Source organism: Bos grunniens, chromosome 7 (genome assembly GCF_055505025.1).
Source record: "Bos grunniens cultivar Pamir isolate PY7600 chromosome 7, Bosgru_T2T1.0, whole genome shotgun sequence".
NCBI lineage: Eukaryota > Metazoa > Chordata > Mammalia > Artiodactyla > Bovidae > Bos > Bos grunniens.
This window is the reverse complement of record NC_141171.1, coordinates 90,182,187-90,197,573: the sequence shown is the minus strand read 5'-3', so window position 1 is coordinate 90,197,573 and position 15,387 is coordinate 90,182,187. Positions and strand designations below refer to the sequence as shown.

Sequence of the window (15,387 nt, the reverse complement as noted above, 5' to 3'; positions counted from 1 at the left end):
CAGAAAATTACTAGAGCTAATCAATGAATATAGTAAAGTTGCAGGATATTAATACACAGAAACCCCTTGCATTCCTATACACTAACAATGAGAAAACAGAAAGAGAAATTAAGAAAACAATCCCATACCATTGCAATGAAAATAAAATACTTAGGAATAAATTTACCTAAAGAAACAAAAGACCTATATGTAGAAAACTATAAAACACTGATGAAAGAAATCAAAGACGACACAAATAGATGGAGAAATATACCATGTTCATGGATAGGAAGTATCAATATAGTGAAAATATACTACCATATATAAATATATGTGAAATATATTTATACATATAAATATATATGTATATATTCATATACATATAAATATAGTGAAAGTATACTTTGAGTATACTACCCAAAGCAATCTATAGATTCAATACAATCCCTATCAAGATACCAACGGTATTTTTCACAGAACTAGAACAAATAATTTCACAATTTGTATGGAAACACAAAAAAATTCAAATAGCCAAAGCAATCTTAAGAAAGAAGAATGGAACTGGAGGAATCAACCTGCCTGACTTCAGGCTATACTACAAAGCTACAGTCATCAAGACAGTATGGTACTCGCACAAATACGGAAATATAGATCAGTAGAACAAAATAGAAAGCCCAGAGATAAACCCACACACCTATGGATACCTATCTTTGACAAAGGAGGCAAAAATATACAAGGAAGAAAAGATAATGTCTTTAACAAGTGGTGCTGGACAATCTCTTTAACAAGTGGTCAACTACCTGTAAAAAATGAAACTAGAACACTTTCTAACACCATATACAAAAATAAACTCATAATGGATTAAAGATCTAATATAAGACCAGAAACTATAAAACTCCTAGAAGAAAACACAGGCAGAACACTCTGACATTAATCACAGCAGGATCCTCTATGACCCACCTTCCAGAGTAATGGACACAAAAGCAAAAATAAACAAATGGGACCTAATTAAACTTAAAAGCTTTTCCACAATGAAGGAAACTATAAGCAAGGTGAAAAGACAGCCTTCAGAATGGGAGAAAATAATATCAAATGAAGCAACTGACAAAGAATGAATCTCAAAAATATACAAGCAGCTCATGTAGCTCAGTACCAGAAAAATAAATGACCCAATCAAAAAAATGGCTAAAGAACTAAACAGACATTTCTCCAAAGAAGACATACACACGGCTAACAAACAAATGAAAAGATGCTCAACCTCACTCATTATCAGAGAAATGCAAATCAAAACCACTATGAGGTACCACCTCACGCTGGTCAGAATGGCTGCTATCAAAAAGTCTACAAACAATAAATGCTGGAGAGGGTGTGGAGAAAAGGGAACCCTCTTACACTGTTGGAGGGAATGCAAACTAGTACAGCCACTATGGAGAACAGTGTGGAGATTCCTCAAAAAACTGGAGATAGAACTGCCATACGACCCAGCAATCCCACTGCTGGGCATACACACCAAGGAAAGCAGAATTGAAAGAGACACATGTACCCCAATGTTCATTACAGCACTGTTTACAATAGCCAGGACATGGAAGCAACCTAGATGTCCATCAGCAGATGAATGGATAAGAAAGTTGTGGTACATATACACAATGGAATATCACTCAACTATTAAAAATGCATTTGAGTCAATTCTAATGAAGTGGGTGAAACTGGAGTCTATCATACAGAGTGAAGTAAGTCAGAAAGAAAAACACCAATACAGTATATTAACGCATATATATGGAATTCAGAAAGATGGTAACAACAACTCTATATGTGAGACAGCAAAAGAGACACAGATATAAAGAACAGTCTTTTGGACTCTGTGGGAGAAGGTGAGGGTGGGATGACTTGAGAGAATAGCACTGAAACATGTATATTACCATATGTGAAAAAGATCACCAGTCCAAGCTTGATGCATGAAACAGGGCACTCAAAGCCAGTGTACTGGGCCAACTCAGAGGGATGGGATGGGGAGGGAGGTGGGAAAGGGGTTCAGGACAGGGGGACACATGTACACCAGTGGCTGAGTCATGTCAATGTATGGCAAAACCACCAAATATTGTAATTAGCCTCCAATTATAATAATTCATTAATTAAAAAAATAACGATAAAGGGAGCTGGATTTCTCATCACCAGAGGACAGAGGGATAAATAGGAAAACAGAGAAAACTAGAACAAGCCCTGTGATACTAGATACAATGGCCTTCAATATATACAGCTGGGTACAGAACTACAGATGTTAATGTGTGTGTGTATATATTGAGGGGCTTTCCTGGGGGCTCCAAGGCAAAGAATCCACCGCCAAGGCAGAAGACATGGGTTCGATCCCTGGGTCAGGAAGCTCCCCTGAAGAAGGAAGTGGCAACCCACTCCAGTATTCTTGCCTGGGAAATCTCTTGGACAGAGGAGTCTGGCAGGCTACAGTCCATGGGGTCGCAAAGAGTCAAACACAACTTAGCGACTACACAACAACGACAAATATATATATAGGGACAGTCAAAAAGTTCATTCATGTTTCTCCGTAACTTTACAGAAAAACCTAAACAAACTTGTCAGCTCACCCAGTACACAAATGCATACAGACATACATGCATTCCCTGTCTCTGAAAGTGGGCCTAGGAGGAGAACAGCCTAAGAAGCAATTCCCACACCTAGTATTGAGGTTCTGGTTTCTAAACAGCATTCTGCACTGAAAGGAGTCAGGGCTTCTTGAAACAAATGACTGATTCCAGGGTTTTGACAGGAAAAGTACCAGATGAGTATGGAACAGCTTGCTGTGCCAGGAAGTAAGAAAATGCTCAAAGAATAATAGGAACATGTCAAAAAGACAAGAAAGTCATTTTAACAGACCACCCCTAGCCAAACCTGGGATAATCTGACCTTCAAAGTAAATAATCATAGTGAAATATAACCCACTGCATTAAATAGAAACCATAAGCCCATACTGATAAATAAATGTCAATGAAAAAATTTAAAGTTTGATGAGTAACAGGACAGTTATGTAGTTCTAAAGTACTTCTCCCACAAAATTTGTATTAAAAACAAAGGAACAAAAAGTACAGTAGAGAAGCCTGGCAATCACCACCTAAATTGTGGTCAAAATAGACCTGGTAGTAAAGGGACAAAATAGAAATCTGTGCCAACAGAAGGGATGTGATGGGAACACAGAATTCTTCTACGCAATTCCTGCCAAGGATGCAAAACCCGAACCTAATAATGAGGAACATCAAACCAACCAAAATGAAGGACATTCGACTAAATAACTGCCCTGTAATTTTCCATACTATAAAGGTCACGTAAGCCACGGAAAGACGGAGTATTTCAGACTGAAGAGATTAAAGACACACAGCAATTAAACGCAATGCATGATCTGGGAAAGGATCATTTCGCTCAAAAGGACACTAAGGGAAAACTGGAGAAATCTGAATGGGGTCTGAGGCAATGATTGTATTAATCTCCTGCTTTTAATGGTTATATTGTGGTTATGTAGGAAAATGTCTTGTATATATGAAAAAACACACTTGCATAATCAGGGATGATAGAGTATCATGTCTTCAACTTATTAGAAAAGATTAAGGAAAAAATAGCTCTGTGTACTCTTAAAAGAATAAAACAATTACCAAAAGAAGCTATGGCCCCTCTAATTTACTAAAGATAGGGGCAAAACATTCTGCTTCAGTTACAGTATAGAGAAGAGGGAAAAGTCTATCTTTCCCCCTTGCAAACTGTCACACACTGTGATTATGGCTACAGAGAATTATCAGTCAGTTGGGCTCAGTCACCTGCAGAATACAGCTTCCCAACCACTATGCCCGGTGCCCTGGTAGGAGGGAAAAGTCTACAGGATAATAACGCCCTAAGTCCTTGAGTGACTAGGAAAGACTTCGGGTAGTTTCAGCTAGATTTCAATTCCTCATATAATAACATAATTTTCTGTGTGTGCTATTTGTGAAAAAAGATTAAAAATAATGACATAGCGTATACCAGGTACACAAAGTTTCAACACATGTATTCTTTTACCCCTTCCCTCAAGAAATCAGTGAAACAATTTTGCTCTTGAACATTCACAGGTGACAGTGAAGTACTTAATGCCATCTTGTAAAAGAACTGAAACAACACTCTGCCATAAATATAATTTATTTACCTGTTGAGTTAAAGAGGATTATATAAAAGGGCTCATCTGTTTCTGGGATATCATCTTCCATAATGAATACAGATATGTTCTGCTCTCTACTTCCAACTGTAAAAACGAGCATTTCTCCTTTTTCAATGGGAACAAAGTCTCCCTCTCTGGCAGTAGCCTCCCCATCCATGGTAGCATATTGGACGGTACAGGGAACATCAACAGATCCATTTCTGAGAACTTTAAAGTCAGCAGTCTCACCTTCCCGAACCCTCACTACACGAGGCTCTAAAATATTCACAAAGAAAAGAAGGAACGTGTGAGCTTTTCTGATTCCATCTACATATTATCAGATTGCACATTTCTCCCTGCCCACCACAAGAAATACCCTCCACTGAGTCTTTGCTGAAAGACAGCTGTGATTCCAATGCCTGCATGAGGTCTCCTCTAATTACTCTGAGTCAGTGGCTTTCCTCTTGCCTTGATTCCTACAAAATCCATTGTCTGCAACTCCCAATTTGTCAGTAAACTGTATACTATCCGGAATCCTCTGCTTACTGTTTCATAGAATTCATTTCTAAACTTGGACCATAAATTTTTTTTTGAAAATAGGCCCAGATACCTTCCACATCTTCTACAGGGTTAATAGAAGACTGAACACAGGACTAATTCATTAAGTACATGTTAACTGAAGGTTAAAACATAAATCGATAAAATTCAAGAGGTTTACGAGTTCTACAGTTGCAAATTGAACAGCCTGCAAAAAATGATTTAAGGAAGAATAAGATACCAATAAATTAGATACCAAATAAAACTAAAAGATGTCTCCAGTGGCAAAGACAGTTGTAAAGAAAGCATTCAAGTGGAAAAAATGGGGAAACCTTAATTTACATGTTAATTTATATGTCCATGAAATTAACAGTAATTATAGTAAGTAACCATTCATTAAGTACAATACACAAACCCTGAACTGTCTTCACTACTTCCCTGTGTACTGGGAGAGGTAACATGGAAGAGTGTTCATTTTTGCCAAAGGAAAGAAAATACCTTGAAATTTAAAAGAGGAAAACAAAGCTAACAAAATAGTACTAATTTTTCCTTTAGAATCCTTAAAAATATCTGTTAAAATGTCAAAGAGATTGAATAATGGTCAAATTATGAAATCCTATTTAAACATGTATCAATTATGCTTTATTGAAAATGTTCACTTAAAACAATTATTGAAAAAAGCATCCTTACACTGTTCAAGAAAGATAAACTCACTCAAATAAGAAAGCAATACCACCTGCAAAATAAATGGGGTCATCATTTCTTCTAATCCTCAGAGTAGCAGTAGTTATATTTCCTATTTTAGCTCCTCCAGTGGCATTAAGTAGGGTAATGGTAAATTCCTCCATTTCCTCTGGAATCTTTTGGGAAAATGTTACACATGCTTTTTAGTCAGGTGATCTGTACAAATAATTCCACTACATATACCTAAATTGTTTCATCTCTAAAAAAAAACCTTTATTAATAACAGCATTAACGTTCATTTCCACTTCTGAGCAGAACCACCCTAAATTATTCAAGTAAGAATCAGAACCCTTCAAAATTTTAACATGCATTCATCCAAACAGCCACCTTATTTTGACTCACTATAAAATGTAATGGAAATAGAGATATTTTTGCCTTACGCAAATTAAAAAGAGAAATACTACATAGCTTAAGATTTTTCTGTAAGAAAATGGGCTATATGTTGTTTTTAAGGAAAAATGGTGAAACAGAAAAATAACTTCTGGACACATTTAGAACAGAAATCATAATAGTAACAAAGGTTCAGTTAGCTTTCAAAGGCCCCTTATAAACTTTAAGTTTCACAGAAGTGCATCACAAAGACCTCATTCCACTGCCCTAACAAGGTGAGATTCCCCACACCCCTGAGCCTATATGCCTCCCCACGTGGACTCTGTTTAGCTTTCTCCTCATCCGTGTGACTCAGTCTTCTCCGCATCCTAAAATGGAAGACTGTTGGAATTTTGTCTCTGGAGGCAGGAGTGTGAGGGAAAGGAGACAGGTTTCCATACCTATTTGAAGTGCAATTCCCCTCAGAAAGGTCCATTCCATTATTACTAAGTTTTTTCTCTGCGTTACGCTGAGTCCACCATCCACCTGGACCAATGTCCTGCAAGTGCACCCTAGTGTACTCTGTAGATGGCACTCTCATTCTCAAAGGGCCTTGAGTACAAACCGAGCGCTTGACAACCTCTCTCACAGCGTGAATCTCTAATATTTGACACCTAGGCAGTGTCACCAGCGACTATCAATCAGTTCTAAAAGTTAAAAATGCCCGTAGGGGAACCAAAAATAACATTTCTACTTTGATTTGTGTGTGTGTGTGCGCTCAGTCACTCGGTCATGTCCGACTCTCTGTGACCTCACGAACTATCGCCCACCAGCCTCCTCTGCCCATGGGATTTTGCCAGCAAGAACACAGGAGAGGGTGTCATTTACCACTCCAGGGGATCTTCCCGATCCAGGAATCAAACTGGCATCTCTGGCATCTCCTGCATTGGTTGGCAGATTCTTTACCACTGAGCCACCTAGAAATCACTTTGGTTTATAGTTAAGACATTATACCTGAGCTCTTTATCACATACTCTCATGGCAAAGTATTACCAGATGTTTAATATTCAATAAAAAAATAACTATTAAACAACAGTAAGAGTTAAACATGTAACATTTACCTCATCTGGAAGGGAGTAAATGGTGATATTTTTTAAAAATTCCTGGTCTCCAAAGAAAATAGATCCTCGGACAGGAAACACATCGTGTGTAAAATCTGGACTAACAACCCATGATACATTAACATCACCAAAGGTGCCTCGATTTCTTATCACACCATAAACAGCTGTGAAATACAAATGGGTACAACACACATGATCACATATTAAACAATTTTAAAATGATGAGTAAAGAAAGTGGTCAAAGAGAAGTAAAAATAAGCCCCCTTTTTAATAAAAATCAATCATTTGCTTAGCCCAGCCTCAAGGTATATATAAATTAACCCAGTCTTTCCTCTATAGCCATACAATTGATAAAATTAACGGACTCAATCTTTGCTACCACAGTCTGAGATCTTAAAAGTCACTCAGCACAGGGAACAGAATGGTGTCTAGGTACATCTATCACAAAGTCCTATAAGGGTATTTGGTAAAGACAGTCAGAGAAAGCTGCACACTCAGAAACGATTTTCTTATCCAGACAGACATGGCTCTAAAGATAAATTACGTCTCATTTCACGCCACTGCAAGAGTTCCCCAGATGTAACTCTCAGTTTCACAGCTTTTCCTATTTGACTCAACCCATTCTTTTGAATGCTTGAGTTCTACTGCATTCGGTCAATGGAAATCAAAATATAACTGTAATGTGTGTGTTAGCCACTCAATCGTATCTGACTCTTTGTGACCCCATGAACTATAGCCCACCAGGCTCCTCTGTCCATGGAATTCTTCAGGCAAGAATAATGGAGTGGGTAGCCATTCCCTTCTCCAGAGGATCTTCCCAACCCAGGGACTGAACCAGGTCTCCTGCACTGCAGACAGATTCTTTACCATCTGAGCCACCATCATCATAATACTGCATAAGAAATAAAAATTACAATCTTAAATATGATTTTTAAAACACTAATTTCTACACCATGTGTAATTTAAAGCAGCTGGACAACTAAAAATAACTACCTACTAAAGAAATAAATTTAAAAACACCAAATTTTTTCTTCAGTAAAGAGTAATGGAATATAAGGAGTAGAATACATTACCACTATAGGTATTGTCTCCTTTACTTTCATTTATCGTAACAATTAGATCAGAAACAAATTCTATAATCCCATGAGGATCATCATTTTTTAGAATTGTTATGTTGACAACTGTAGCACTTCCCAACTTGCTTTCCCGTTCACCGTGGCTGGTGAGGACCACCCAATAACGTTCATCCAACTAAAGTGAGCATGTCAAATTAGGAAAAATAAAAAGTTGAAATTTTCAGAGCAAATAAAAATATATATTCAAAAATATTAATACCATCAATTTTTCACAACGATGCACTCACTGAAAAAAACAAAGCTGATTTTTTTAAATTTTTAACATTTTTCCATCAATTAAGAGAGATATCAGGTATAAATATACATTATTCAAAAACGGAAAAGACAAATCACGTTACTACATTAAAATAGTAAGGAGACTGGATCTTATAATGATGTTCCAGTCATTTAAACTAATAAAATTAAATTAATTTAAAAGTTACATATGCAATGATGTACATACATAACGGAACAATATCTGGTTCTCTTAATATATTTAAAACTTAAATTTATTTTCTTTAAAAGAGTAATTTTACAGAAAAATTTCTTCAGTTTGAAACCACATCCTGAAAGTTCAGTCAATACAGATTATATAAAACAATGTTTAACATATATAAAGCTAAAAGGAGACGAAAACTCATAAGTTTCAGATTGGGCTATCATTTTATGTAAGAATGGACAATTCAAATTGGTATGACTCTTACTTTGCTTTTGAAGCTTGTTTTTTAGTTTCCAAACATAAGTATACTTCTCTTTATCTTTTCTTGCCTGCTTCCTTTCCTGTATTTCCTTGCCAACATTCAAACTATTTATGTTCATAACACAGTAGATATTATCAACTTTCCACAAAGGCACAAGAAAAAAATAAAATCCCATACCTCTGGTATCCCATCCAATCTTGACAGCAAGGTGATTACAATCTCCCTTTCCCCAGGTTTAAATTCCAGTACTCCTGTGTTGCCATAGAATTCATTGCTATCTCTTGGCTCTATTCGATAGTGTAGAAACTGCTTAACCAGTGCTCCCCTATATCGGATGATGTGGAGCTCTACAGATTCTCCTTCCTTAAAAAAAAATTTCACAAAATTCAAAAAGATACATGCACCCCAATGTTCATGGAAGCATTATTTATAACTGCTAAGATAAAAGAGCAACATAAGTGTCCATCAACAGATGAATGGTAAAGATGTGATGTGTGTGTGTGTATGTGTGTGTGTGTGTGTGTGAATGAATACTACTCAGTCATCAAAAAGAAAGAAATTTTGCCATTTGCCAAATGGCTTCCCTGGTGGCTCAGATGGTAAAGAATCTGCCTGCAATGCAGGAGACCCAGGTTCGACCCCTGGGTTGAGAAGATCCCCTGGACAAGGGAATGGCAACCCACTCCAGTATTCTTGCCTGGAAAATCCCATGGACAGAGGAGCCTGGCAGGCTACAGGCCACGGGGTCACAAAGAGTGGGACACAACTGAGCAACCAACACACAACGTGAATGGGCATAGAGGGCATTATGCTAAGTGAAGTAAGTCAGACAGAAAGACAAATAATGTACGATATCACGTAAACGTGGAATCTAAAAATACAACAAACTAGCGAATATAACAAAAAAGAAGCAGGCTCATATACAGAGAACTAGCGGTTACTAGTGGAGTGAGGGCAATAGAGGGGTCGGGATAGGGGGTAAAAACTACTGGCTATAAGAGAGGCTCAAGGACAAAGTGTACAGCGTGGGGAATATAGACGAGATTGCGCAATAGTGTAAATGGAAAGTACTTTTTCAAAACTGCATTAAAAAAAAATAATCCCACACTCTGAATTCAGACTGAACAGGTTTGCATCACAACTTTAAGCAATTTGTGTAAGGCTCAGCTAGAAGTGCCAATGTGTCTCTTTCACACTGAAATATAGCACAGACTGCTTAGAACAGTGACTAGAACATAACAGATCCTAATTACATGTTATCTATATGATGATACCAATAATAATGATGATGACTATGTTCCTGCCAGTAAAGTACCATATAAAGGATAGGGAAAAAAGTCAACAGAAGTTCAAATCCTTTGAAATTTCTCTTCTGAGGTTGTGAGTACAGAACAGATTGAAATCTCTTTCATACTTACTTTTATAATATAGGGTCCTCTGGAAGCAGGAGAAAATTCAAAAACTCCCCCAGGATCATCATTTTCCAAAATAATTAGGTCACGGCTCGTATATCCAGATTTCAGCACTTGGTTTTCCACACTGACCCTGGAGAAAACAGTGAGGGGAAAGGTATCCACTAACTATAGACTTACTTCTGAATTTGAAGTCTTACTTACAATATTTATAACACTTTCAGATAATGGATATGAAGGTTATTAGAAGTTAAAACTTAAACTAAATTTAAGTATATTAAAATCACATAAGATCAAAACAGTGTCACTGATAACACTTATGGGAGAACTCCTCTTTCTGAATTCATTATATCTTTTATATTTGATTGAAAACAAACACTGCATATATATATTAAAAATACAGTAATTGAAAGTTTAAATATATTTTATAAAGTAGTATCAAATTTATAGACTTGTTTCCAGTTTTAGAGAAATTTAACTTGTAATACATAGTTTTAAAGTAATTTAAATAAAATTCCTTAAATTTTACATACACTTGAATTTGTTTTTTAAAAACTCATTACATAAGATTATACTAATTGAATACAAGTTGGATAACTGCTTGGACTAAAGCAAGACACATTGACCAAAAAATAAAGTTGTGATTAGATTTTAGAAATATTTCATGACCTTCAGTATGATTCTGTTCACCCTGACTTTAACCTTATGCTTTTTCTTTTATTATAAAAGAAATATTATAAATAATAAATATAAATAGATAATATTTCTTTTATAGTAAAAGAAAAAGTAGGACATCACGAAAAATGGAATGGAATGGATCTGAAATATATGATATGCTATAGCAATTCCTATACAAATCTCAAAAGAATATATTAAAACAAGATGCTTTTTTTATTTCTGGTTTTTATGTTCAATCTATAATTAAAATGATCAAAGGGACTAGAACTGTAAGGCTCTGAGGGTTTAAAAGCCAGCATACTCTGAGAATTCTCAGTCCCACAAGCTCTTCTAAACCTTTCCAAATGTCACGTTCTATTGAATCAAAAAGTACCCTGATCAAACCTCAAAATTACAATGCAGCCACAATTAATATGTAGAAAGAACAGCACACTTCCTGTGTAACAGAGAATCTGAATTAACATCCTTCCCCAGTTTTTGGAAATCTGCCAACCAATACCTAGCATACTAGTGGCCACAGAAGATATAATCAAAATAATAAGGCAGTTAGGCTTTTTCTATTATTATTATTATTTTCATAGTAAATTTGCCCATATTTCATTTAAATGAATATTTTTATTAATTAAAACTTCCTATGTCCATATAAGCTGAGACAAAAACAGGATCAGAATGAATATAAAAATCCATTCTGAGCATTAAACAAATGAACTTATTTTTAAGCTTTCTTAAAAAAAGCTACCCTTTTGGAAAAAAGGCAAAGTTTTGAAAAGTTCTTTACACAACAACAAAGAGAATGCAGGCAAGAAACTGCTTAAACGCACTCAAAAATCAATGGAAGAAATGAGCGCTCTGCTTCTGAATTCTTTGTGAAACAACCACAAGATTCATAAAAGATGTTAAGTAAGAATGGCACAAGCAAAGGACACTAATTGTTTTCTTGGTTATACATACACTATCAGGAAAGCTAAAATTTTTAAGTTCTTCAAAATATGTAATTACATAAATCCTCAAAATTTTTATCAGCTATCTTAATAGTATTCATAATTTAAAACTAACACACACACACACAAAACCTTCAGCTAAGCTTATCATTAGAAGATAAATGGACACACAAAGCATGTACAAGCAGGTGGACAAGCGAACTTTCCCAGGGCTGGCAGTCATGCAGAACCGAAGCCTTGTCCAAAACACTGGCATGCAAAAACAAAATGTTGAATCACCGCAAACCAGACATTCTTCGGTACACTTACCCAAAGAACACGACAAACCTTTCGGTTTCTACCCTGTCAACCAACACAGAAGACAGTGCGTGTGGGGCAGGGGAGAGGGGGAAGGGAGACAGTATTTGCCAAAACTTCACTATGCTGCTAGAAATGGGAATGGCAGGGTAAAAATAAAGCTCAAGAAAGCCTTTCTTTTCTGCCCCCGCCCCCCCTCCCCCGCACGAGCTGGTCATATTCACTTGAAGGGAACTCCGCACACTGGGTTCTTTGCTATTCACAAATGCCAGCAAGAGGTTCGGCAGTTCCCACTTAGGGAAGATGACCCCATGGCCAGCCAGCATGTCAAGACCCATTGAAGACATTCCTTTCCAGGCCCGCTCCAAGGCGCTAGAGCCTGCCAAGCACTATGCGTGCTCACAAAACCCCAGCAGCTGAGCAAATTTCATTCAGCCTGACTTATAATTACTTAGTAGTTTTAATTAGGTTTCAAAAAAAAATAATAAAAAACCCACAGCCTCAGATCTGAAGCCAGTTATTCTTGGAAAGAATAAAAAGTCTTATCAGCAGAGAAACATATACCTTTCATCGGTTGCACAGGAATATACTTAAGAAAGCAAAAGATATCACTGTATCTTCTAATTATGACAAATATTACTTAAATATAACTTTCTATCAGGAAATATAAACACTTTTTCAGATTTCCAATGTGCTGCATTTTTAAACAGCCTTGAGAAACATGTCAGAGTATATAGTCCCTAGTGTTTCACTTTTCAAGTCAAATAATACCATAAATAAGGAGTTATATATTCTACATATGTCTCAAATTTTCCTGAAATTAACTGGCATAATAAAGTTGTTTCTGATCTGGAGAGAACTTAAAAATATTTTTAATTAGTATGGTATTAAAAGCATCATAAATCATTCAGTACTAGGGCAACTTTTATCTCTATTTAACAGAAATATACCAAATTTCCATTTGAATTTTACATTAAAAGAAAATCACAAATGATATCAGAATAAAGTGTTTTCTTGCAATATTTTCTACAAAAGTTTTTTTTTTAATTGAAGTACTGCATATAAATGATAAAAAATTCAAATAGTTCAAAAGAGTATATTTCTTGCAATATTTTACTGTAACTTACTATAATCACACTAGCGTTCATTCATTCTTTTAGTTTTGTTAAAAATTTGCAAAATTGAGATGGAGGTTTTGACGAAATACCTTATTTTAATTGTGGATTTGATTGTCACGTTTATTTCAATATGTCTTAGAATACTGATTTGTAATTTGCTCACGCACATGTAGATAATACAAGTATGTGCTAGTTACTAATTGAGCTAAAAAAATTTAGTATGAATTTGAACTAATTTATTCCAGTTGAAAGAGGAATCAATAACTTCTGAAATTCTCTACCCTGTGGTTTATACTTTCTTGCGTACTACTTTAACCCACAGGAAAGAGAGAGAGAAAAAAATACTTTAAAATTATATTTAGTTAATTTCAAAGATTTATATAAGGTTAAAAATGACTATTTTGAAAGAATATGAAGAGTAGTCACTTATGAACTTGCTACACATTTAGTTCAGAGTTGAAACTCTCAAATGAATTAACAAAGTCTCTACAGATTATTGCCGCTTTGGTTTATAACTGCTGTTCATTTTTCTTTAGTTTCTTTTTAAGACAGGCCATTGATTTAATAAGCACTCAAATCTAACTTAAACAAAAAAAGGATATAAGTGAAAAAATAATAATTTTCAGTTTACATTTCATTACATTTCACTAATTTTTTATCATATGAAATATCTTTCCAAAACATTTAATGTAAAATATTTATTAAAACCATAAGTATTTAGACTCTGTGTGTGTGTGTCTGTATGTGTATGCATGCACACAGTATTTGGTTTTTGCTTTTTTGGGTTTCTTTGTTTGCCTATTTTGCTGTTGTTTTGTTTTAATTTTTATTTTAAAAAAAGAAACAACGTGGTTATGAAAGCAAACAAAATGAACAGCAGACATTCAACTGATTAGTTCCCTATATTCTGAATTTTTTCCTTTCATATAAAAATAAAAACTACTCATAAGGTTTATTAAATGTGTTTGTATTTATACAATACTATAAGAGTCTGAAAGCAAAATGTGGAGAGGATCAGGGGTTACATAAAATGATTATTACTACTTCAGTTCAGTTCAGTTCAGTTGCTCAGTCATGTCCGACTCTTTGCGACCCCATGAATCGCAGCACACCAAAGTCCTGATTAAAATAGTGCAAAATAACACCTATTGAATCACTGAATTCATCTATGAATTTTATTGTTTCTAAAATGAAAATTTTGCAAAGTCCTCAAATCACACATTAGCCTTAATATGTATCAACTTTAATTTAGAGATCTATGGTAGATAAGCTGGTTTTAATTTTAACTCAATTAAAACCACTTAAGCAAAATATTTTTTTATTTTTGGAATTTCATGAATTACTGAAAAATTCTCTTTGAGAGATCCTGATATTTCCCTGATCTAAATCACTTACTTGAGAAATGTTAAGTAAATCCTCACTATTACTTAAAAATACCCCTTAAATGTGTATTATTTTTTTATTCTTTGGAAAAAAAGTATTATTTAATATTTAAATTCCATATAAAAAAGAGAATTTCATTATATGAATATTAACACTTTCTTTTTACTCACTCAAAAGTTTTAATCCTCCTACTTGATAAAAATGAAGCCAGCAGAGGTATTTGCCTAACCTAACATTTTGCATTTATTGCTGCCTATTTTTTGAATATAGCAACATATTAGCTATGCTTAAGATGTATCTAATACCTTAAATTCTCAATGTAATGTTTCTTCACAAAAATATCAGCATAACAGTTCACTATATCATAATATTTATGATCTAACCAAAAGCCATCATAAAACAGCGGTAAAGTCAGGTCAGCAGAGCATTATCTACTTAATTTTTTCTTTTTACTTTACATGGAAAAAGAATTATTCTCCATAATTTACCTGAAGAAAAGAAATAAAATTATTTCAGAGAACATGAACATATACATGTCACTGAACGCTACCTCAATGCGCTATTACCTGTCTAGAGAAAGTGTTACTGTCTCATTCATTTCCGGTATGTCATCAGCTTTGACAGTAATGTTGATTGTTGTGTCACTCTGCCCAGATAAAAACACAACAGAGCCATTAAAGGGTCCTATATCGTCCAGGGTCACTGCTTTTGAATTAAAGCCAGAGGGCTTCAAACTCCAGTAGACAGTAGCCTGGCCGTCAGTTCCATCCCGATGTAAGGGAATGCATACCTTATAAAGAGAAAAAAACAGAACAAGTTCTTCTGAAATACATGCTCACAAACTACCTAAGCTTTTCAGTCAGTATAGACACACGCTA

At 35.1% G+C, this 15,387-nt stretch overlaps 1 protein-coding gene across 5 annotated transcripts in view; it reads right to left on the bottom strand.

The window, feature by feature from the left end:
* ADGRV1 (adhesion G protein-coupled receptor V1) overlaps positions 1-15,387 on the bottom strand; it is a 542,962-nt gene that overhangs the window by 475,204 nt on the left and 52,371 nt on the right. For all 5 annotated transcript variants that reach the window (XR_015168196.1, XR_015168195.1, XR_015168194.1 and 2 more), the window contains exons 11-17: positions 15,076-15,299; positions 10,099-10,225; positions 8,858-9,043; positions 7,938-8,115; positions 6,865-7,028; positions 5,427-5,550; positions 4,163-4,429 (exon numbers count right to left, since the gene is read on the bottom strand). Coding sequence is in view for 2 of the 5 variants with exons in the window: in XM_086413045.1 (XP_086269171.1) it covers positions 4,163-4,429; positions 5,427-5,550; positions 6,865-7,028; positions 7,938-8,115; positions 8,858-9,043; positions 10,099-10,225; positions 15,076-15,299 (1,270 nt within the window). In the remaining 3 variants the exon portion in view is untranslated. The remainder of the gene's footprint in view (positions 1-4,162; positions 4,430-5,426; positions 5,551-6,864; positions 7,029-7,937; positions 8,116-8,857; positions 9,044-10,098; positions 10,226-15,075; positions 15,300-15,387) is intronic.